Source organism: Lipomyces doorenjongii (genome assembly GCF_038497915.1).
Source record: "Lipomyces doorenjongii strain NRRL Y-27504 unplaced genomic scaffold V1508scaffold_124, whole genome shotgun sequence".
Lineage (NCBI taxonomy): Eukaryota > Fungi > Ascomycota > Lipomycetes > Lipomycetales > Lipomycetaceae > Lipomyces > Lipomyces doorenjongii.
This window is the reverse complement of record NW_027118191.1, coordinates 1-21,890: the sequence shown is the minus strand read 5'-3', so window position 1 is coordinate 21,890 and position 21,890 is coordinate 1. Positions and strand designations below refer to the sequence as shown.

At 45.6% G+C, this 21,890-nt stretch overlaps 11 protein-coding genes across 11 annotated transcripts; 8 read left to right on the top strand and 3 right to left on the bottom strand.

The window, feature by feature from the left end:
- V1508DRAFT_44020 (uncharacterized protein) lies at positions 1-599 on the top strand. Its single transcript, XM_066942247.1, has one exon. The coding sequence runs from the start codon at positions 109-111 to the stop codon at positions 445-447; it is 339 nt and encodes a 112-aa protein (XP_066792516.1). The 5' UTR covers positions 1-108; the 3' UTR covers positions 448-599.
- Positions 600-4,197: 3,598 nt separating this feature from the next.
- V1508DRAFT_400704 (ubiquitin 3 binding protein But2 C-terminal domain-containing protein) lies at positions 4,198-5,265 on the top strand (the record flags this gene model as incomplete). Its single annotated transcript, XM_066938361.1, has 1 exon — positions 4,198-5,265. The coding sequence occupies one exon, from the start codon at positions 4,198-4,200 to the stop codon at positions 5,263-5,265; it is 1,068 nt and encodes a 355-aa protein (XP_066792515.1).
- Positions 5,266-5,298: 33 nt separating this feature from the next.
- V1508DRAFT_427572 (uncharacterized protein) lies at positions 5,299-6,960 on the bottom strand. The gene is made up of 2 exons (XM_066941696.1): positions 6,324-6,960; positions 5,299-6,271 (listed from the first exon to the last, which is right to left on the bottom strand). The coding sequence occupies exons 1-2, from the start codon at positions 6,822-6,824 to the stop codon at positions 5,603-5,605; spliced, it is 1,170 nt and encodes a 389-aa protein (XP_066792514.1). The 5' UTR covers positions 6,825-6,960; the 3' UTR covers positions 5,299-5,602.
- Positions 6,961-7,484: 524 nt separating this feature from the next.
- Positions 7,485-8,095, bottom strand: V1508DRAFT_427570 (uncharacterized protein). The gene has a single exon (XM_066941695.1). The coding sequence runs from the start codon at positions 8,074-8,076 to the stop codon at positions 7,732-7,734; it is 345 nt and encodes a 114-aa protein (XP_066792513.1). The 5' UTR covers positions 8,077-8,095; the 3' UTR covers positions 7,485-7,731.
- A 410-nt stretch (positions 8,096-8,505) lies between these two features.
- Positions 8,506-10,627, top strand: V1508DRAFT_427569 (Dak1 domain-containing protein). Its single transcript, XM_066941694.1, has 2 exons — positions 8,506-8,954; positions 9,006-10,627. The coding sequence occupies exons 1-2, from the start codon at positions 8,798-8,800 to the stop codon at positions 10,610-10,612; spliced, it is 1,764 nt and encodes a 587-aa protein (XP_066792512.1). The 5' UTR covers positions 8,506-8,797; the 3' UTR covers positions 10,613-10,627.
- A 168-nt stretch (positions 10,628-10,795) lies between these two features.
- V1508DRAFT_377598 (uncharacterized protein) lies at positions 10,796-12,992 on the top strand. Its single transcript, XM_066937616.1, has 4 exons — positions 10,796-11,008; positions 11,062-11,629; positions 11,674-12,580; positions 12,633-12,992. Exons 1-4 carry the CDS (start codon positions 10,902-10,904, stop codon positions 12,776-12,778), a joined length of 1,728 nt encoding a protein of 575 aa, XP_066792511.1. The 5' UTR covers positions 10,796-10,901; the 3' UTR covers positions 12,779-12,992.
- On the bottom strand, positions 12,838-15,056 carry V1508DRAFT_377595 (general substrate transporter). Its single transcript, XM_066937615.1, has 3 exons — positions 14,452-15,056; positions 14,311-14,399; positions 12,838-14,245 (listed from the first exon to the last, which is right to left on the bottom strand). The coding sequence occupies exons 1-3, from the start codon at positions 14,650-14,652 to the stop codon at positions 12,964-12,966; spliced, it is 1,572 nt and encodes a 523-aa protein (XP_066792510.1). The 5' UTR covers positions 14,653-15,056; the 3' UTR covers positions 12,838-12,963.
- V1508DRAFT_427560 (uncharacterized protein) lies at positions 14,975-16,452 on the top strand. The gene is made up of 2 exons (XM_066941693.1): positions 14,975-15,370; positions 15,425-16,452. The coding sequence occupies exons 1-2, from the start codon at positions 15,298-15,300 to the stop codon at positions 16,348-16,350; spliced, it is 999 nt and encodes a 332-aa protein (XP_066792509.1). The 5' UTR covers positions 14,975-15,297; the 3' UTR covers positions 16,351-16,452.
- Positions 16,453-16,570: 118 nt separating this feature from the next.
- V1508DRAFT_43852 (chaperonin 10-like protein) lies at positions 16,571-18,200 on the top strand. The gene is made up of 3 exons (XM_066942180.1): positions 16,571-16,915; positions 16,966-18,090; positions 18,147-18,200. Exons 1-2 carry the CDS (start codon positions 16,901-16,903, stop codon positions 18,022-18,024), a joined length of 1,074 nt encoding a protein of 357 aa, XP_066792508.1. The 5' UTR covers positions 16,571-16,900; the 3' UTR covers positions 18,025-18,090; positions 18,147-18,200.
- A 629-nt stretch (positions 18,201-18,829) lies between these two features.
- Positions 18,830-19,305, top strand: V1508DRAFT_427556 (uncharacterized protein; the record flags this gene model as incomplete). The annotated part of the gene is made up of 1 exon (XM_066941692.1): positions 18,830-19,305. A coding segment is annotated over one exon (303 nt), but the record flags the coding sequence as incomplete, so codon positions are not given.
- On the top strand, positions 19,285-20,447 carry V1508DRAFT_444480 (uncharacterized protein). The gene is made up of 2 exons (XM_066942397.1): positions 19,285-19,331; positions 19,377-20,447. Exons 1-2 carry the CDS (start codon positions 19,327-19,329, stop codon positions 20,095-20,097), a joined length of 726 nt encoding a protein of 241 aa, XP_066792506.1. The 5' UTR covers positions 19,285-19,326; the 3' UTR covers positions 20,098-20,447.
- Positions 20,448-21,890: the final 1,443 nt, after the last annotated feature.

The following is a 21,890-nucleotide window of genomic DNA, read 5'->3' as shown; positions in this document are numbered from 1 at the left end:
ATTATTGTTTCTGGGGTCAATCAGTTCTTTACTATCCGTCAGCCGCACATTGGCATATCGGCAGCAGTTATTCAGATCCTTCTCTACCCTGGCGGCAAAGTACTTGCCATGGCTTTACCTGACTGGGGTTTCATTCTCCATGGCACTCGATTCTCGCTCAATCCTGGTCCGTGTTTCAAAGAGCAGATGCTAGCTCACATTATGATGGGTGGCAGTCTATCTTCCACAAACGTTACCGCAAATCTTATCCCCGTCCTGCATCTCAATATATTTTACGGTTACAAATGGGCTACAATCGGCTTTCAATTTTTGATGCAATTTTCTACGCAGTTAATTGGAATGGGATTGGCCGGTACTATGCGGCGGTTGGGCGGTCTACCCTGTAAAGTCACTCTGGCCACAACAATTAGCGGGCATAGTCTTGAACAGAGCCTTGCTAAAAAGTGAGCAAAGGACGACCGTTCACGGTTGGTCGATCTCTCGCTCCTGGTTTTTTTGGGTAGCACTACGTCCTTCTGTTACTAATGTCGCGTCGTAGAAATATACAAGGAAGTCTTGAATTTTTTGCAAACCCTGCCAATCCTTTTCTGACAATAAGTCATCGTCATTCTCTCAATATTGATGACAAAATATGGTGATTGCTGTCTTGAGCTTCGTTGTAAAAAAAAACATAATCATGATATACCAAGAGTTCCACCGTGTAGAATTATCTCGTGCAAGGCTACGGCAACCACTAATCTCTCTAAATTGGCTAACCGTTGTGGCTCGGCTGAATATACACCACGAAATTGTGCAGCTTACCTAGAGGTCCCTTTTGTCGCCATTGTTGTATTTCTAGTTCTGTAGGTGTTGTCATTAAACCTCTATTATTGTCTACAGCAAGAGCTTCGGGGTCGGTAGGAAACAAGAAGGACTGAGCTGCCAAGTTGATAATATGACCGCTACAACGAAGTCTGTAATGTTGAGTGTCGTATGTAATTTCATATTGATCGAAAAGCACTAAGTTAAATGAGTTAGTGATGAAGGTGAAGGTAGTCTAAAGCGTTTGTACGAACATTCTGAAAGTGCATCATCGTATCATTGTTTCTTGCGTTATCCATCACAAAATATCCAACTTTTTGTCACAATTCCATAATCATTGATGACACTCATTACGCAAGCTCCTAGATTCTCCCCTGCATGCTTGCCATCTAGCTCTTTTATGGCCAGAACGCAGTGCTGTAGTTGGCCTGACTCCGATACGTAGTGTGCAATTATACAAAGAATCGCAAGAGCTTTTGGGGAAGTCCAAATATCTACTGTAAAGTGAACCTTAGAGAGCGCCAGTTGAACTTCACTTTTGATGAGTTCCTTTTGAGTTTTGTAATTCCGCAACGTCCAGTTTCGTATTGTTGGTACAAAATTAGGCAGTCAATTGTCAATCTCTGGATTCAGATAATGAAGCAAAGCCCTGAATTCAGGTAAAGTAGCCATGCGAAATGAGATGCCACAGGTAGTAATCCATTTCACGTATAGTTGTTCGACGACAGCGGGGTCCAATTCCCGAATAGCTAGAGAGGCAGCGACGTTTGTACTCAAGTGTTTGTCGCGCTCTTAAAGGTCTCAGCAATATTGGCCTGCATCAAGGTAGTTCGAGCTTCTTGAGCAGAGGATATGTCGATATCGTGACGCAGCTTCAAGTGATTCGAAATGGCAGTGGTTCCGCCAGATTCCTGATACTCGGTCGAACAATATTTACATCGCCAAATTGGCTTGCCCTTGTTATTGAGAATGACTTCATTACGGCCTACCGGGGTGTGAAGCCAAACTTTAGAATAGCGCCTGGGCTTTGTAGTTGTAGCCGTCGACGTAGCTAGAGAAGACGATGGTCCTTGAGCAATCGGCGGACCAAGGACTTCCAATAATTCGCCATCAAATTGCGAGAGCAAGTCAGAGGCCTGCGAAATCATTTCTGCGAATCTATGTATATCGATTGGAATGAATTGTGTGTTGTTGAGATTGGTAATCACGTTGGACACACAAATTTGCGGAATTATCTTGAGTCTTTTATCATCGTATCCTAAAGAGATCGAGGCACGTTTACGCTTCGGTCCTAAATAAGGTCTAAGGTTTAGGGTTATTTATGGTAATATATGGTAATATATGGTCATATCATCAGGGGCCATATCGTATCATATCATACGAGTTTGGGCGAACCCGTATGATACGATATCAAACTCGTCTGATATGATATCATATATGGTAATATGTATTACCATATGGTTCATACTACTTAACACGATCAGCGAGTACATGAGCGACACGACGCACACTTTCGACAATACTTCCCATCTTTAACTGTTACTTGGCTTTTGTCCATTGTAGGATTGTTAGATATTGACGTTAAATATGTAATTGTATCCAGGATGAAGCAAATAGCGTTATAATAGCATTATCGTGCGCGATGTACAGATATTTGAATGGAAAGTTTACTTCTGCGACGCTTTCGTGTAGCGTAGTGGAACCAGACTTGCATTTCTCGGACCCACTATCCAAGTGCACATTACACAATAAGTCTATACCATATTAAGATTATTAATGATCAGTCCAACGTAAACAAACAAGGCAAGGGTTAGTCAACGTTCAACGACAACAGTTTAGGCTAGGCCAAATGTGGAAAAGTAAACCTGTAGAGTTTAATATAAGAATACAGTACAGCATGTACCATCCTCACATTCCTAGGGCAAGGGTAAGAAAACTCCTTACCGATCTTATGATAAAGACCAATAAAATATATTGAATTACTAGTTGAGCTACAAAGAAGAGCATTATCGACAAAGCAGAAAGAAAAGAGACAAGAGAGAGCAAATGGGAAGAGGCGCGTTTATGTTATGTGCCTTGCGGCGTGCCTGGCTCAGCCACCAGTGGTGCCGAGGCAAATACCACCCTTCTCGACACGTGTCATAGCCCCGGTTACCACGCCAACGCCCGGTCCTGTGATGACCTGACTATTTCCTGTGATAGTCAACAGACCATCGGATTACTAACAAAGGCCACGCCAACTTAATACAAATTAAGAGATGTCGATATACACCGGCACTGGTTACGGCAGGAAGTAAAGGATAGAACGATACACATCAACTGGGTCGAGGCACAGGGGCCCGAGGCTGGCTGGTTTGGGATGAAAACTGTACCGGTGGATATGAATGGTAGTGAGAGATCTGAAGCATTTACCTTGTTAGCCGCGAGGAAATCGATCAAATTGTGCGCCGGTCGCAAATTCTAAGGAGCGATATAATATCGATGACCTAAGATGCAAGTTCTGAATGGAGCTTGAATGCGCTATTCCTCTTTGGGTTCAGGGTCACATAAGCCCCAATACTTGTTTTGATATATTTCTTAATTGCAGTCATGGTAGTTTCGAAAACGCCCGTCAGCTGAGACTGTAGTCAATACATACATTTCCAACCAATGCCGGCTGAAGTACACGTAATTTGAGTATCTCGGCTACCAAATATCCACACATATCACACAATTTGTACTCCAATATCTCCCTGACTGGAATTAACCGTCTGCGATTTGTGGTCCGGTGCTCGGTCAGGTGTCATTAAAACTAATGGGGTCAGCTGGAAGCCAAGTCTATATTTGTATCGTGTGAACATTGTGCACCCTGTTCAGCCGCGCGTTCGGCAAATTCGGCCGTCAGGTCCACGTGAGGCAGCAAGCGGAGCAAAGCAAAGCCAAGTTTAGTCCAGTTCTGTTGGCGCTCCCATAAAGCTTATGTTTATTTTTACACTCTTCGATCCGAACATGCATTTAAGAACTGCCGAAGCGCTTGAGAGGCTCGATGATTATGCTCCGTCTGTTGTTAGCATCATCCGCATGACTGATCGCGAACGAACAAGCTTCCGAATTTGCGGTCATTTGTCTGGCAGACAGCACAGACTACGCCTTTTTCTGTGGGGATCGAGCGTTTACCTACCATCTGCCAGATTCCAGGTTACCAGCATCAACGACTCCACCAGACCGGCTCTGCAAACCGCCAAGAGCATTGCTCCAGTTTTCTGAACAAACTCTGCAGTGCTATTTTGTGCTGCGCCAACACTTGTCAATCATTAACAGTCTCCGTATGACCATAAAACGACATGCTTGTCCGGCTTGGTCCTATAAAGTCACCACCGATTTAACAGTCATTATCTCGCTTACAGTGCCGTGATCATGATTTCACACGTCTTTACAGTCGCTGTTTTGTCTGCGATTCTCAGTCTCAGTGGACTAATTGCAGCAACGCCATTGACTCCTCGAAGCGCCACGGAACCTTTCAGTATGATGACAATCCATTCCGCTTCCGCCATCCAATACGCTTCACTGACCTACAATGGTGATGGAAAAGTCTACGTTGGATACACCGGCAAGACCATTATAGCCTATATAAAGCAGAATAAGCTCCATATCCAGCATACCGACGAGATCATTTACATTGATCAATGCACATCTGAAGTCAAGTACGCTGCTTCCCCTCCTAAAGGCTCTATTACGAGTGCTTGGAGTATTGTCAGCTCGGCTAATCCCTTTCTAAACCCACTACTCCTTGACGGTGGTCAATATGCTTTGGCCTGCCAAGTCGGCAGTGGTTATGAATATGAACTTTACTGGCTCCCAGATGGTTACAATGGTAAAAATCCGTGTGAGCACAGGCAGTCTATCGGAGCAGAGGTGTTTGGCGTTTACACTCCTCAGGAGGCCACGCCGACCACAGCTGGGAAACACAGTCCCGAAGCTACCAAGACTAAGTCAGTGGCTACAGTCTCAGTACTTCCTCCGAACCTCATCATTCCTCTAAAAGAGTCTGCGCCGGACAAGGTATTTGGCACGGGATTTACTGGCAATGTCGTCACGGGTCCAAAGAACTCTGATGTTGTCACATTTGTTTCATTCGATGTGCCGCCTCTTTCCAGCAAGCAAGTTTCCACGTGCAAGCTCATCTGGACTGCTCCTTCCGCGCATTCCTTCCCTAGTACAATTACTGGTTCAAAGAAAGTGAGCGTCTACAAAGCTACGCAGGCCATAGATGAGAAGGTGCTCTCGTGGCATCACAGGCCCAAACGTGGAGCACTAATTGGAGTCTTTGATGCAGCGACGGGCCAGTTCACCCACTCGACCGTCGATTGTGAGTTCGGCAAGAAACATCAGTTCGAACTTGTCGGCTACGGCAACGAGGATACAGTCGAGTGGTTTCAGACACTGAACCCTGAAACAGGTCTGAGCTTGGTCTTAACAAAGTAATCGCATGCAGAATTGTTCCGCACGTGCACATGGGCTTAGTTATGGCTATTAAATGACATTCTCGCTTTGCTACCATTCATCTTTAAAATTCTCTTTAAAATGATACATATCTATGTAGCCGATTCGGTTTGGCGTGCCGGAAAACCTCCTATCCGACGACTATCTCTTGCGAATTGTGTGATTGTGGAAAGTGAAAAGCTTCAACCGTGACTTAGGGACTAACCTGGATGCACCATATTACCCCATATGCCTTAGCATGAACTTTATAGCTTACACATTTTTGCTAGATTATTCTGAAGTTAATAGTTGTTTTTCAACATATATTGACCCTCTCCTCTTAGGTGTGTATCTGATGGCTACAGATTGGCAGATTTTCCTCGACGCCTGGGTCCCATCTAGAGTTATGATCCAAATCCTGCAAAGATCTCAATTGTCTCTGAAGATACGAGGCACTAACTTGAGACCAATACTCATCGTCGAAATTGCCGGCTTTAATCTCCTCTTCATCTTCGAGAATTTTAGCTATGACTTCTGCTGCGCCACTTGCCCATAGAACACGGCCAACCGCCAGATGAATATTGCAGAGAAGAGACGACGGCTTTGCGATCTTTGGATCGTTCGTTGCAAAAACAATTTCTTCATTTTCTGCATGTCGCACCACTTCTCCGGGCAGCTGCCGAAAGGGTGCCACGAACATCAGAAGATACCTTCCATCGTGATTCTCAAAGCCGAACTTAAATGCATCAAAAGCTTTATGGGCTGTAGCGGTTAACAACAGCGCGTTGGACGGGTCGTTAATTTTATCAGTTAGCAATGCATGTAGATCTTCGCCGGCAAATTTAGAAAGCATATTTCTTAATATTAGATTCCTACTGGAACTGAACGGGATGATGTGCGCCGCTTCAAGTGAGTCAGACCCGTTGTCACCGATGGGTGTAATGGTATCCGGTGCAGAACTATCCATCACTCGTCCGACAGGAGAAAACCAGCCGTCACGACTCAGTAACTAAACAGTTATTAGGTGCGTACTTTTAGCTTTCACATAACGGATAACTCACGTTCCTCTTCAACGTCCATTGATTCCTCCTCGCAGTTTCGCCACCTTCAGAGGGAGTAGGAGTCCTTCCTTTGGCCATCATAGGGATGCACATATCATTGAAAATTTCACGTGTCCAATTTTCCAATAAAGTAATGAGAAACTTCGATTCCTGAAATCGCTTTGCAACGTCCCCCCAAGTGAGACGGTGTTTTGGAGTGACGCCTTTTACAATCGCAATCCTATGAAATGATGCACCCCGAGGCGATAAGAACTCCGAAAGCACAGCTATTTTTCCGTTGTCATCCGTTAAGTACTTCCAGAGATCATTTGAAAGTGAGACTGGATTATAAGCATGCTCGATTAGTGCCCAAGCTAGCGAGATCATATCCGTCCTCCAGCGGCCGTAGGATAATGGCACATTGATCGTCCCCTTCGAGAGACGCAAAATCGCTTTCAAGGCTTCGATTAATGTCCTCTCTTCAGGATTGACCAATTTCCTCCTGGATGGCCGCGATGTCATAATGGCATAGTTACTGTGTGCTGAATTATCAAGGCGTCACAACAATGTATGCAATAAGCAAAAAATTGGCCACCTACGGCACGAACGTGGCGCCCTAATAAGCCACAAAAGTTCGGTGCGCATTGACGTCCAACTATTCCTCCCCAAATGTCCCGACGTTTCCCCTAACCCACTTGACACAAAACCCATTCACTTACGATTTTTAGTATCTCGTCGTATCTGCAGAAATTTACCAAAAGCAGGCTGGTAGAAAACTTTGTATATGCGTTTAGCTGACTGCATGACGACTAGAAGCTGGTGCTAGTATTTCCACAGCTTCTCGCTATGACTAAAACAAGACAAACCAATAACAAGAGTTGACGCACACAAAAAGGCCAGGGCCGGTATACCGTTTACAATACAAACCAATAACAAAAAGAGTCGACGCACACAAAAAATACCGTTAATGACGCAAACAAATCAAAAAGCAACGAAAGCGAGCAAAATCAAGCCTCCAAGTGACGACCGTTCTACATTGACAATGCAACACACAATGCAACGCACAATGCAAGACAGGAAGGCAATCTAATCCGGCTTCACGAACTAAATAGACCGATAACATTGGTTTTGCGGTGGCATAAAATAATACGACCTTGCAGCCTCTCTCATTGTTTGGTCGTCTGCTGAACGCGTCCTGCCCATCGCTTCCTCATATGGTCTCTTATATCTGGCAATGAAGCCTTCTGGATCCCTAACAAACCTGGAAACATCACGTTGCATTCGTGGATTTGATCTAGACGCATCGCCCGTTGCCCAGTTCATAATCTCACGCATTTCCATCGACGGCTTGTCATCGATTTCAGTGATCTCGGGATTTTCTGACGCCGCAAGCTCGAGGTCAATTCCTGTGCATAGCTTGACGAAGTCACTACCAAGTCATCCCCAACAGAATCATCGGTCGATTCAGAGCCCGAGCTGACACTTCCCCTGTCACCACTGCCCGAGTCACCGATGTCACACCCACTGAGCAGGATGAGCGGCAAACGCTCCTGGAATAGTTCACTACTGAACGCTGGTGGTGGCCGCACGATATACTTACCCTTGCGATCAGGATCCGGGGACGAGTAAAACGATACCAGATGTTTGCATATGTATGGAGTCTTGACTTAACTAAACCTGTACAAATGCCGTAGCAGAGCGAATCAAGCCTTGGCCTCACTAAATGCGATGTATAGTCCCTCTTCAAAATTCTCCAGTGACTTTCCAGGCGCATTGTGGTGCGCCAAATTGGTATTGTGCTCGACCCCGGCCTGCCGGACAAAGAGGCGATCTCCCATCGGGACCCTACATTGCCCACGCTGGGTCGATACCAATTGCACCAAAAATATCGAAAGAGCTTCGGCTGATCAATTAACCTACAGCAGGGTGGCGATCCACTCCACGATTTGTTCAAATGGATGGAATGGATGGAACTGGAGGTCTGTGATCGTGGTCTAATATCCGCGTGTCCGCTTACCCGTATCTAATATCCTCGTGTTCGTTTACCTATATCTAATGTTGTGGTATCTAATATCCGTTTATCCTCCTTACTAGTTACTACTACAACGTTGAGGCTGTTGTCCGCAGGAAAGCAGCAAGGGGTTGTAACCCCGGCCAAAGACTTTACGTGGACCAAAAGTTACGCGAACGCTTTTGTTTACATCACATCATAACATTTACTAAAATGAATCACGTGACTTGATCGGAAAGCAGTCCTAATTTGAACTCGGACTGGTGCAAGTGTCTTAGCTTGCGAGCAACCTTAAATTTACGCCGCGGAGATGCGGAAGCATATGAATAAGCAGTGTATTTGCGGAAGTCAGATTACACGCGATGGGTTAACTTGCCGAGCATGACTTGGTAGCACATAAAGACTGTGTTCGTAGAATTATAAGCACGCTCTTGTCGGCCTTGTTTTCTGTTCTGTCGAGCACCTGCTAAGCTCGATTTCAACCATGACTCGTTTCAAATCATTCGCAACCGGTCCAAACGACTTGGTACTTTCGTCCCTCAAGGGACTTGTGGCCGCAAATCCAGTACTCACTTTGATGGAGGATGATAAGGTGGTCCTGCAGCGAAGCGGAAAGGACAAAGTCATGGTTATCTCCGGAGGTACTGACAAAGAAGTCACTTCGAGTGGATACTTAGCTAACACATTATAAGGTGGAAGTGGCCACGAGCCATCCCATGCTGGCTATGTCGGAGAAGGTATGCTAGACGCGGCTGTTTGCGGCTCAATCTTCGCCTCGCCGTCGACCAAGCAAATCATATCTGCCCTCAGTCAGTTCCCAAGCTCTAAAGGCTTCGTTCTTGTTGTTAAGAATTACACTGGCGATATTCTCCACTTTGGTCTTGCAGCTGAGAAACTCAAGGCGAAAGGCATGCAAGTCGAGCTCGTGATTGTGGGCGACGACGTAGCAGTGGGTAAGGCAAAGGGTGGATTAGTGGGCCGTCGTGGACTTGCTGGTACTATTCTGGTCCATAAGACGGCTGGTGCTGCCGCCGAATCCGGTTTATCTATCAGCGAAGTGTCACGTCTCGCACGAACCGTCAGTGAAAATATTGTCACTATTGGTGCCAGCTTGGATCATTGCTGTATTCCTGGTAGAGACCCAAGTCAACAGATATCGCTCGGCCCGGATGAGATTGAGATCGGAATGGGTATTCATAACGAGCCCGGCGTCGAGAAGCTATCTTCGATTCCAACCAGAGAAGAACTCGTTCAGAAGCTTCTGCGCACTTTAGTCTCCTCAGATGATATTGACAGATCCTTCGTGCCATTCCATCCATTTGATGAAGTTGTGCTTCTCGTCAACAATCTGGGTGGAATTAGCAACCTAGAACTCGGTGTCTTTGTACATCTGGTAGCATCACAATTGCGACAAAACTACAAGCTCAATATTGTCCGCGTCCTTGCTGGTACCTTTATGACCGCTCTCGATGGTCCTGGTTTCTCCATCACGCTAGTAAATTTGACTAGAGCTGGTGATGACAGGATCCTCGAACTTCTAGACCTACCCAGTGCTGCTCCTGGCTGGACGGTCAAGCAAATTTCAAGTCAATCTATCCTTCCTGTTGCTTTGACAGCAAGCGTCGAAGTAAGTCCTAGGCCACCTAGCTCGACACTCAAAGCTAATCCTGATTTCATAAAATCGCTATTATTCGCTGCGTGTAGGAATATTGTAAAGAATGAACCACAGATCACGCAATACGACACTGTTGCCGGGGATGGTGACTGCGGCACCACTCTTCTCGATGGGTGCAATGGTATTATCAGAGCAATCCAAAGCAATGAAATCTGTCTCGATAACGTTGTCCAGCTGGTCCTTGACGTTGTGGACATTGTCGAAAATTGTATGGGCGGCACCTCTGGAGGCATCTATGCCATCTTTCTTAGTGCTCTAGCCCAAGCACTCGGCAATAACACTGGGAGTTCAGAACTAGATGTTGGAACGCTCAGCAGATCCCTCATGTTTGCTCTCGATACTCTCTATCGCTATACCAGAGCACGTCCGGGCGACAGAACATTGATTGATTCCCTTGCGCCATTCGTGGCGACCCTAGTCGAAACAAGCAACTTATGCAAGGCTGTAGCAGCTTCTAGAAGTGGATTTGAGAACACTAGAAAATTGCAGGCTAAGTTTGGTCGTGCGTCGTATGTGTCCGACTCTGCCATCACCAATTTTGATGACGAAGGCGGTCTACCCGATCCCGGTGCGCTCGGTGTTGTAGTTATTTTGGAAGGAATTTTGTCGGTTTATAAAAAGTAAATTATTTTTGTAACAATAGTACAAAAGCTAAATAAATGCTTCAATTTAAATAATAATCGATAATCACGTTTATTCTGCAGTTTTGCTAGAAAAGGAAAGCTAGAATCACTCGTTAAGACGGGAGGGCCCATTAGGAAATTCAGACAAGCGTTGTTTAGGGTTTCCCCGGAACGTCGACCCCGCAAACAAATCCGATAAAATTGGACAGAGGCAAACGAAGACTGACATCCAGGATTGAGTATTTTTCGTTGATGTTTGGGAATAACCAAGTGGGTATAGCAATATCTAAATGGTGATGTCTACAAGTGTGGAAAAGGCACCTTTTATGACGACCTTTCAAGCCGTCGTTAAGGAATCTATAAAATCCTCTAGAATCATCCGTGTGCGCACAGGCTGGTGAGTTCATAGGAGAGAAGGACATTATGGATGAAGCTAATCTAAGCAAATAGTATCACTTGCAAACGGCGACATCTTAAATGCGACGAAAAGAAACCAATATGTAAACGTTGTTCAAAAGCGAAAATTGCCTGCGTTTATCATTCGTCGAACTACTACTTCCGAACTAAGTCATATTCTGGCAGTCAGGTCAGTCCGGCAGGAGACGAGCCTGAACAAGAACAGGAGCCACAAACCGATATGATACAAAAGATGCAGGGGGAGCTTACTGATGTGGGAGAATACAGCGGACCTACTCCTGCAGCAGAAGCGGTGCCAGTTGATTTCAGCATCGAATCTTCGGGGCCAGCACTTATTAATGGAAAAAGTGATCATATTACTGCCTCAGACGTTGACTGGCACTCAAATCACTCTCAGTCCCAGGGCACGCCAACGTCTAAGGTAGCAGCTATCTCTACTCACTTGAAGGAGTCTTCTAGCGATTGTGAAAACCACGGAACGGCCTGCCAGCTACAGTCGTATTCAGCTGTTAATACTTGTCATGGAACTGGAGCTTTAATTCGGATTAGTGACGATGAATACGGGCTGATTCAGAATTTTGTGAAACGTATTGGGCCCTGGGTAAGTTCTTGTTGTCCGGCTTTCAGCGACAGCTGACAGTCTAGTTTGATCTCTTCGACTCAGAGAATAGCTTCTCGACCGACGTCACCAGAATGGGGTTCTCCAGTCCCACAATCATGAAGTCGATTCTGGCTATCTCATCAAAACAACTCGCGCTCACGTCTACATATGATTACAAGATTTCAGTTCAATATTATGACGACACTCTGAAATTTGTCAGACAGGCACTAGCTAATAGTAATTCGGTATCTGCATCATTGGAGGCAGTGTTTATTGCAACAGTCGTGTTGTCAGTTTACGAAATGTTGGAACCGGCGGCAATTGACTGGCAACGTCATTTGAAAGGAGCAATGTCACAGGCAATATCGCTCGGCGTTAGTAGTAAGTCTAAAGGGTCATTGAAAACCGCGTTTTGGAGTTATGCCAGGCAAGATGTGGCCAACTCCATGTTAAGTGGAAACGTTCTTGGGTTCAGTCCACCACTTTGGCAAATTGATATGACTACGTGGAGTAGCGAACCCAAATGGTCGGTTGGTATTGCAGCAAATAATGCAGTATATTTATGGGGACTGGTCACGAACTATTGTGCGCAACAAAGCAATGGTTATCAAGATATGACTTTAGGCGCAGAGGAGCTCGAAGATTGTTTAGCATTGTGGAGGTCACGCCTCGACAGCACGTTTGAACCGCTGTGGGTCGCGGACGGATATGAAGATGGGATTACGCGATATTTCTACCATCCACCTGAGGCAGGACTTGCCATACAAATTTATTATTCAGCGAAGTTAATGCTAGCGGTGAGAAAGCCTCCTCCGAAAGATGTAAATATAATTCAACACTGCCGAAAACTGAAGCAGTCACTAGCCTCAGCTTGCGATCGCATCATTGGTATCAGTCTTTGTTGTAAGGATGAACCAGCATCTCTCTTGTCAATACACTGTCTACATACAGGTATATTGCACACAGCAAATATTAAAAATTGGCGTCTAACTCTCTGATATAGCTGGTCAGGTAACAGACGATCCATGGAAGCGTAAAGTTGTCCTTCGTTTACTACGAGACTTGCAAGAGAGTTGCGGATGGGAAACAAGGTATATTCAGCAGGAGCTTACAAAGGATTGGGACTTATCACATGATCAGTACGGATAATCCATGAATAAGGAGGGTTGCTGGGCGTTTATGCTCTTTCCTTGTGGTCCATGGTTGTACTTTGTTACTTATTTTGGTATATCTCCATTATGGAATCTGAAGAGAAAATTACAAGAACTGCAATAAATTACTATCAACAATACGTGCTTCCGAAGCTTATATATACGGAATGTACATAACTCAAGTTAAACATATTCGGCTAGTTGAACTGCTTCCTTTCCGTTAAGATGGGAATTTTCAATCTCAGCGACACGTCGAGCCTCACTTTCAACGAACTGATCTGGTCTTTCAAGTTGAGTGGCAAGCGTGTTATTGAAGATAAAGAGACCAGGATTCGTGTCAAAAAATTGGTCGATGTCTTCCAGTGTACGATTAGATGTTTCCGAATAGAAGAGATAAGTGACAACAACAAAAGATCCAGATAGTGAAATCCACACAATCCAGAATCTCCAGCCAAGATTAGCGACTCCTGGTGGAGTCACTTGAACAACCATGTAGTTGATGATCCAATTTGTGGCAGCGGCAATAGCCGCACCTTTTGTACGAAGTTCAAGAGTATTAATTTCAGTCGGATATAGCCAGGGAACGCCAAGACATCCTATGGCGAAGAGCGAGAAGAACAGGAAAAAGAAGAGAATCGCCACTACACCAAGAGCAAAATCGTTCTGACCTTTCTCCATGAGAGAGAGCGCAATGGTGATGACGATGAAGCATGTACATATTCCAGCTGATGAAAACATCATCATACGCCGTCTACCAAATCTCTCTATAGTCCAGTAGGATAGAAGAGAAAATGCGAGGTAATTCACGGATCCAGCGCAAGAGAGAATACGGGAGAGTTCTTCCGATACCTTCACCGAATGAATCAAGACGTAAGCGAAGTAATAGGAAGTGATATTAATTCCGCTGAGTTGGTTCATGGCCTGCATTCCACATCCTAATATCATACGTCGAACAGCACCGACTGGAGCCTTGCCTCTCAACATGTCAGTCCAACTGACTCCACTAGCCATTTCTAGATCGAATGCGGCCTGAATTGCCTTGTAGAGATTCTGAACTGCCTTATCTTCCGTGGATACATCTTTTCCAGCGAGTTTTGCCAATACATCGAGAGCCTCCTTGTTGCGACCTTTCCGTATGAGTAGACGAGGTGACTCCGGAAGAAAAGGACACAGCAGGTAGATGATGCTGCAGAAAAATATCTGAAAGGCAAGGGGAAAACGCCACGAGACCGAACCTGACAGGAATGAAAATCCAAACGTGAGCCAGTTGGACACCATAAAGCCGAATATGCACATGGCCATCTGAAGGACGACAAGTTTACCACGAGAGGTAAACTTTGCGGTTTCGCTCTGATATATGCCGGCAGTTGATGTATTCATTCCTGTGCCCACTCCTGCGACAACACGACCAACGTACATCTGGGCACGAGTGAATGAACAGGCTTGGATGATTGCACCAACAAAACTAGTAGAAATTAGTATGGGAAAACATGAACATGTGGACTAAAGAGCTATCAAAAATATTATTACATCCATGTAGTACCAGTTAAAAGCGTACGCGGCCGGCCGAGGATATCGCCGAGGAAAATTGTTGATATAGCACCGCCAAAGCATCCAAGCTATAGAGAAGTCAGCATGGCCCAGAGACTATAAAGTAGTTGTAAACTATACATTGTAAACCGATGTCATGGTTGAAATTATATTGTCATCAGGATAGCCGAACTGTTTGAGGAACGGGCCGCCGATAATGACATTGCCAAAGACACCCTGGTCGTAGCCGTAAAATGCCAGAACAGTGCATGTCGCCAGTGATAAATAGAAGTTGAGTCGCTGACCGGACCCACCAATGTATCTGCGGAAATTGACACTCATGTTTAAAACGACAGTTAAAATCTACGATAAACAAGCTCGCAGTTGTATTGTAAGGACAGCGTATAACGAGGATCCATGACCGACTTTATAGACTCGCCTCGCTTCGGTGATCAGGAAATCGAAGCAAAATTGATTTCACTTTGCGTCGTTTGCGGGGTTTGCGGGGGTCTCCAGGATTTTCTGTTTACGTTCCAGGAACCCTTCTTGAATTTAATTTTGGTGGTTTGACGATACCCATATTACCCACATTTGACGCAGATCACATGTCCACGCTAAACCATATCTGGTAACATTTTCGAGGCCTCTTCTGGCATCTCGCGAACCGACCCATATCAGGAGTGGTTTGCGCGATCATCTAATCTCGCCGTCCGTAGACGCGAGCTACGGGTATATCTTCATTCATGGCCGATTCCGTTGAGTGCCGGATCACTACACCACAGTTGGTTGGGTTAATTATAAGCATGATTGGCGATGCTAACTTGAAGTGTTCCCGGCCTCCCTGGCTGATGTGGTATCTATCTATCATCAGTATAGTGGCGGTCACAAGGGTATAAAGCTCTTTGCCCTCGCTCAACAGACATCGCAACTACCAATCAACAAACCCACCGTCAGAGTTGTATTCTACTGAAAGTATCGAACGTCTCAATGACTTCCAAGACAATGCTCGATGCCATAGCTGAGCATACAACCATCAGCGTAGACACAATGTGGCCAGAGGGTGAGTAAGTTCCACTGTAGGCCAATTGGGACTAACTAACTCAATCGTCTTCAGGCGCGCTCGCTATCAAACCGGCTGGATATTTTAGAAACGCGACATCAAATCAGTTTCATATTTGGCATATGTTTAATAAGAAGCCTTCCCTGATCCAGGAGGCTATCGATTGCGCCACGAAGTTTGGCTACTCCGCCGAGGACAAGGAGGAGTTCATGGAGCAAGTCATCAATTACGCCGCTGCGATTCTAGGTCGTGACATGCTGAAAATCGTCAAAGGCTGCAGTCTTTCTCAAACTAACCCAGAGTTCGCTTACGACACAGAGAAGACCATAGCTTCAGCTGAAGGACTTATCAAGGCCTACAACGATCTCGGCGTCCCCACCGAGAAAGTTATCATCAAAGTCCCTGCCACTTTCCAGGCACTCGAGGCTGCTGCTGTTCTCAAATCCAAAGGAATTAAAACTTTGGGAACAATGGTTCACTCTCTCGCGCAAGGTATTGCGGCTGCTGAGGCTGGCTGCGTCGCAATCTCTACCTATGTTGATGAATTAGCTGCCAACATTGACGTCTCACTCTTGAAGGAGTATGACAGTCTGGAGGACAATTATGGCTGGGCACTCACTCGCGATATACATAACTATTATCGAGCGTACGGTATCAAGACTCGTAACATTGCTGCCGCTATGATAGGTCTTGACGTCACTATGGGCCTCATAGGAATTGATGAAATGACCATTCCGATTTCTTGTTTGGAAAAGCTGGCCACTACTCCCGCCCCAGCGGATTTTACGCGCCGTCTTGCCAGCACTATCAGCATAGAGGACACTCCTCTTGAGGATAAGTTTATGCATGACCAGGCCAAGTTGGAGGCGGCAATTGCAGCCAATAAAGTTGCTACGCTTAGGATAGGCGATGCTATAGCGACATTTGAAAAGTATGACAGTCTAACTCGACAAATGATCGCGGCCGTCATCTCAAAGTAGATCTAAATATTTTCATATAATCTAGAATAATGATATAAATGTAAATTCAATACCGAGCAGTACTTAGTCATACCTCCAGTGGTACGTACCACGCATGTGGCCAAAGTTATGTCTTCCGATCATTCAAGTTTGTCGTATGTTCTTTCGATCCCGAAAAAATTTTCTTAGACTAAAGGTCAGGCTTGCAATTCTGAGATTAGGCGCTAGATCGAACTAGGATGTGGGAAAAAGGGGCATGCTCCCCAGTAGTAGTTGACTAAGGTCTATTTCTTACTTTGTGTCTTCATCGCCGGACCATTTGCCTAATCTGGTCTCGGATATATACCATAATGAATCACTCCCAACCCCTCTGAATAGCAACGTAGATCCGACACCTTTTTTGCTCGGGTGTGGGTCATTCCGCGATCGCATGTTACTAATATTTGACCTACGAATTATATCTATGATCTAGGCCGCTCTACTCTTGCCCATATGACCTGGCGAAAGAGATATATTTTACGCAATACCCACTGCATACTTCGAGCATTTCGCACAATCATACCATCACAAAATGACAGTCAACAAGGTATATCGCAACCCTGACTCAAGAAGGCTTATCGCTGACATCACTTTTAGAATTACTCGCTGGTACTGCAGAAGGTCAATCATCTCTCCTTCGAGGATCGGCCTAAACCTGTAATCGTTAACGAAACCGATGTCATCGTCCAGATTCTAGCCACTGGAATCTGCGGTAGCGACGTACATTTCTACGCACGTGGTCGCATAGGTGACTTCGTGGTAATGAAACCTCTCATACTGGGACACGAGTCCGCCGGGATTGTAACAAAAGTTGGCTCTGAAGTCACAAAGGTGAAGGTTGGCGACAAAGTCTGTCTAGAGCCGGGCACGCCTTGTCATGTGTGCCGCCTGTGTCTGGGTGGCCAGTATAATCATTGTGCAAAAATGCATTTTGCGGCTGCACCTCCGGTAGACGGAACTCTCACAAAGTACTTCAAGATAGCTGAAACGTTTTGCTATAAGCTACCTGACAACGTTTCTGTCGATGAAGGAGCTCTCATGGAACCCCTTAGCGTTGCTGTGCATGCCGTTAGGGAAGCGAAAATCACACCTGGATCTAGTGTAGTTGTTTTTGGTGCGGGACCTGTTGGTCTTTTAGTTGCCGCGGTTGCAAGGAACGCTTATGGTGCTTCGCTGACAGTGATTGTTGATATTAACGAAGAACGTCTTAAGTTTGCAAAGGAGAACTTCGGTGTGGAAACTTACCTATCAGTTAAAGGTAGGACAGCTAAAGAAGCTGGCGATAATCTCGTGGACATGTTCGATCTAAACAACGAGCGTGGTTTCGAGTTTGCTATGGACGCCACTGGCGTGCCTTACTGTATTCAATGTGCACTTTACAGTCTCCGTCCCCGAGGTACTTTTGTCCAAATCGGTATGGGTGCTGACAACGCAGAACTACCAATCTCCACAATTTGCTTCCATGAACTTAATTTAAGAGGAAGTTTCAGATACAATGGTGGAGATTTTGAGCAGGCGGTAGGACTTGTTGCCCGGGGTGTAGTTGACGTCAAGAAATTGATTTCTTCCAAAGTCAAGTTTTCTCAGGCTAAAGATGCGTTCGAGTTTGTTCGACAAGGAAAGGGGTTGAAGACTCTCATTTCAGGACCTGAATAGTATGTGCGATTATTTGACACAAGGATAGTAATAGCCATGACTGATCCCGCATTTGGATGAATTAGTGTCAGTGTCAGTGTCATTTTTATATTTATACTTGGAAATTGATGACCAATACTTAGGATGTATTGAAATATGCGATATTGATTGGTAGAGCACAGTGGAAGTAAGCTCGATTAGAACTTTTAAATAAAAAGAAAAAGGGTTGCTGGATGTCCGTAGTCTCGACTATCGTATCCAAGGTAATTGAACCTCTATATATACACAGAAATACTGTGTAGTAGTACGCAATGTGTCTAATTCTCAATAAGAAGTGTTTCTTCACATGAGGTTATTCTTATGCCTCTAGTGTGAAGATGGTTTACTGAAGATGGTAAAAATCTCTCAGACCATTCTTCTTTTGGGAGGATCAGCTTATTGACATGCGTAATTGTGTAGCAATCTCGTAAGAGATTGCTACTGTGTCTTACGACAACCCTTAATGCAGTAACGTGAGCAGGACTGTAACACATCAAGTTTCTCGTTGGGCACGGGCTATTATCCTTAGTAACGATAATACCTTTGATCGTACCTAAGTGACGTGTGCATAAGCTGTACATATAACAGGCGATGCATGGGGCGGCGGCGTGTAGGGGAGTAGGGGATTCCAGGGGTAAGACCACACAAATAGAGTTTGTAAGTCGGTGGTTTACCCGGAAGTGCTGCATGGGCGCGCTGCACCATGTAAACAGTGTAGGGGAGTGTAGGGGACGGTAGGGTAAGAACTAAGCGGGTGCAAATTCACTCGCGGTTGGGGTTTCGAGTTGTCCTTAACGCACCGCTATAACGATCGACTTAACCTGGGGCGAGAAGCGCGAAGCCAGAAACATCACAAAAAATCGACACATGAAATTTAAAAACAAATAGTCGACTGGAATGAGAAAAATCGGGCGAGCCGGATGATACAATTATTATTGCTATATCTATTGGTTCATGCATACATTAGCGGCGGTGAGAAGTTTGGCGGACAAAACATAATTCTGCACGGGCAGACTCTCGGCCACGACTGCCTGACATGGAAGCAATGGTGCCACCCGTATGCAATGGCCAGCGACCGACCGATAGTGACCGCCACCCGCGTAATAATAATCCCAGTCACAACGAGCTACAGCGTCAACAAAACGTACTTGCTGCAGTCACGCAATCAACCAACAGCCCAGCCATGTCGCTAACCACCCACAAGGCATCCGCTATCGCGTCGCATACCTGGACAATTGCTTGAAAGACGTTAAGGCAGGATTCCAGCCAATCCTCGCCAAAATCATGCAGTACGACGACAGAAAGTATGAGGTAGCAGTTATGACATAGTAAAGGTTCCACGTTAACAAGATTAATAGAGAATTGTTCCATGCCGTCCAGCAGCAACAAACCGTGACGAAGTACGGGGAAATATGGGCCCAAGTTCTGTGGCTAGCCTGCATGGCCGTCATGTGTGACCCGCCGAGTATTGCAAGACAGGTTGTCCTTACTCATGAACAAACCGAGCACGCAACGGAACTGCTGGGCGTGATTGACGGTATTGACCGTATTACAAATGTGATTTCTGAGGAGCAATCGCAGCAAGCAGCACACGCAATTGGACAGCTGAGCATGGCGATCCTGCGGCAGGAATCGGATATAGTCAATTTAATTGATGATAATGGTGCTAGTTTAGCGTCACAGCTACTGGTTCCGCGGGTTATAAACCTGCTATCCCTCCGACCGAATGGCACGTTCGTGCAGTATGGGCAAATCACACATATTGCAGCCGCCATCACGTACTGCATCCGCTGCACATTCATACATAGTGTTGTCTCAAGACCGAATCCAATGTCCCGTACTGGGTATGTGCTCATGTCAATTGTAATCTGGTTCAAATATCTCAGACGTATACATGTACTTGGTCAATTAACAATATATATACACAGAGATATTGTCGGCAACGAAATCAAGCGCTTCTTAAACCCGACAGGTTCTACACCATATAGCTATTGCGTACAAGTACACGGCGCCTGTCGGACATACGGATCAAAGCACGTCACCGTGAACCGATGACATTCCCGGGGTGAACAGAAACGACGTCCACGAGTTTATGAATGTCTCAGATAGGTGGATCAGTTTTCTCGGCCTCACTACAAGTACGTCATTGGTTGACAGTATAACGGGAGCCTCCAATACTACTCAGGTCGGACAGCATTTCTTATAACGCTGAACTTAATGGACGCGCAGTACAGGATATTACAATTCAACAGACAATCCAGATGATCCCAGATGATCCCAGATAGGTCTAAGCGAAGTCTACCAGCATTATCCGGAGCCACCCGTATATTACTTAGCAAGCTCAGAGGTGAGGGTGCAGCATTTCGGAGTGTCTACTAAGCCGCTGCTATCCAGGCTATCCTTACATATCCTGTACAATCATTTTTGATAATTTTGCCAACTGGTGGAGGTAAAAGTGACATTATCTTCATGACAGCACTAAAGGAGAGGGATAATAGGCGAGTTACAGTTACCGTAGTGCCATTTGTGGCACTACACCTTGATATTATAAGACGGTGAAGAACTGGGTTTGGTGATACTCTCTTGGGACAGTTCAATAACAATCGAGAGGATAAGAATTTCTGACATCCTATTGGTAACTCTCGAACATGTAGATTCGGGGTTGTTTAGAGACGTTTTCACGCAACTGCTGATAGATTTGAATGGTCAGCCAAGGATTGCAAGGATAATATTTGATGAAGCACACACTGTCCTAATGCAGTTTGGCTTCAGGGGAGCCTATTCAGCACTTCCTACCCTTACTTCATTGAATATCCCTTGCATCCTGTTGAGTGCGACGGTTCCACCTACCCAGTCAGACACTATCAGGCTTGCATACGGTCAGCGAGGTATGCAGACGATCAGAGCTCCATCAACAACGAGACATAACATTTCCCACAATGTTGTTATTGATGCAGACGCTACCAGCAAGTTAGATGAGTATATTATATCTTTTTTCCGTAATCGGGGATCCTCTGATAAGGGCCTTGTCTTCTACATGTCTATCGACGACGTGGAGTGTGAGAAATCGGTTTCTCAGAGGTAGATCAGTCTTCACTACCAGTTTGGTTGGGTCCTCTCTCGGTGTGTATCCGAGATATACCCCGCTTTGTTTTCGTCACTGGTCAGGAGATTGGTCGATCCTTGAGTCAGGTGGTGGAGGGCTGGCCAACCTTCCTTCCCTGTTTCCGATCTGGTTAGCGGCTTTGCCGTGTTTCCCCACTTCACGAGGTCATGAGCTCTGATCTCGTGTCAGTCCATCAAGGGCGTTCTCGTTGGTTACTCGAACGCCAGTAAAGGATATCGGATCTACAGTCTAGATAAAAAGAGAATCGAAATCGCGAGGAATGTGAAGTTTAATGAAAAGTCGATAGGCGGGATACAAGGTCTAGAGTATGAAGATGCAGTATTATTGCAAGAGGAGATTGATACAAATGATTATAACAGTGATGGTAACACTGCGGCTGAAGTTGATACGGTAATATTGAGTCAAAGGCATGTAACTGGCGGAGTGCGACAGCATGTAATGAACAATAAGGACGGTGAGATGGACATCGACGTGGAGGAGAGACCTGTATATGAACACGAATATGTCAATGATATCGAGAATATGTCTGTTGATGAGAAGATTCATGTACCTGGGGGCTGAAACTGAGCGACTGGGCGACTCGTCCATAGTAACGAGCCGCACCGATGAGCCAGATTGTCACCCGTGTTTCAGGGTGCGGTTTCTGTATAGTAAAAGTGGGCGACTGCGGGCGACCACGGTTAGGGTAGCAGGGCCAACGCGGTAGCTACCGGTGGTTAGG

Coding starts and splice junctions, on each gene's coding strand:
- V1508DRAFT_44020 (XM_066942247.1), top strand. CDS start 109: ATGGCTTTACCTGACTGGGGTTTCATTCTCCATGGCACTCGATTCTCG.
- V1508DRAFT_427572 (XM_066941696.1), bottom strand. CDS start 6,824: ATGACATCGCGGCCATCCAGGAGGAAATTGGTCAATCCTGAAGAGAGG. Junction 6,272..6,323: donor AATGGACGTTGAAGAGGAAC/GTGAGTTATCCG, acceptor ATAACTGTTTAG/TTACTGAGTCGTGACGGCTG.
- V1508DRAFT_427570 (XM_066941695.1), bottom strand. CDS start 8,076: ATGCGCCTGGAAAGTCACTGGAGAATTTTGAAGAGGGACTATACATCG.
- V1508DRAFT_427569 (XM_066941694.1), top strand. CDS start 8,798: ATGACTCGTTTCAAATCATTCGCAACCGGTCCAAACGACTTGGTACTT. Junction 8,955..9,005: donor AGTCATGGTTATCTCCGGAG/GTACTGACAAAG, acceptor ACACATTATAAG/GTGGAAGTGGCCACGAGCCA.
- V1508DRAFT_377598 (XM_066937616.1), top strand. CDS start 10,902: ATGGTGATGTCTACAAGTGTGGAAAAGGCACCTTTTATGACGACCTTT. Junction 11,630..11,673: donor TGAAACGTATTGGGCCCTGG/GTAAGTTCTTGT, acceptor CTGACAGTCTAG/TTTGATCTCTTCGACTCAGA. Junction 12,581..12,632: donor AATACACTGTCTACATACAG/GTATATTGCACA, acceptor TCTCTGATATAG/CTGGTCAGGTAACAGACGAT.
- V1508DRAFT_377595 (XM_066937615.1), bottom strand. CDS start 14,652: ATGAGTGTCAATTTCCGCAGATACATTGGTGGGTCCGGTCAGCGACTC. Junction 14,400..14,451: donor CCATGACATCGGTTTACAAT/GTATAGTTTACA, acceptor ACTTCTCTATAG/CTTGGATGCTTTGGCGGTGC. Junction 14,246..14,310: donor TTAACTGGTACTACATGGAT/GTAATAATATTT, acceptor AATTTCTACTAG/TTTTGTTGGTGCAATCATCC.
- V1508DRAFT_427560 (XM_066941693.1), top strand. CDS start 15,298: ATGACTTCCAAGACAATGCTCGATGCCATAGCTGAGCATACAACCATC. Junction 15,371..15,424: donor AGACACAATGTGGCCAGAGG/GTGAGTAAGTTC, acceptor AATCGTCTTCAG/GCGCGCTCGCTATCAAACCG.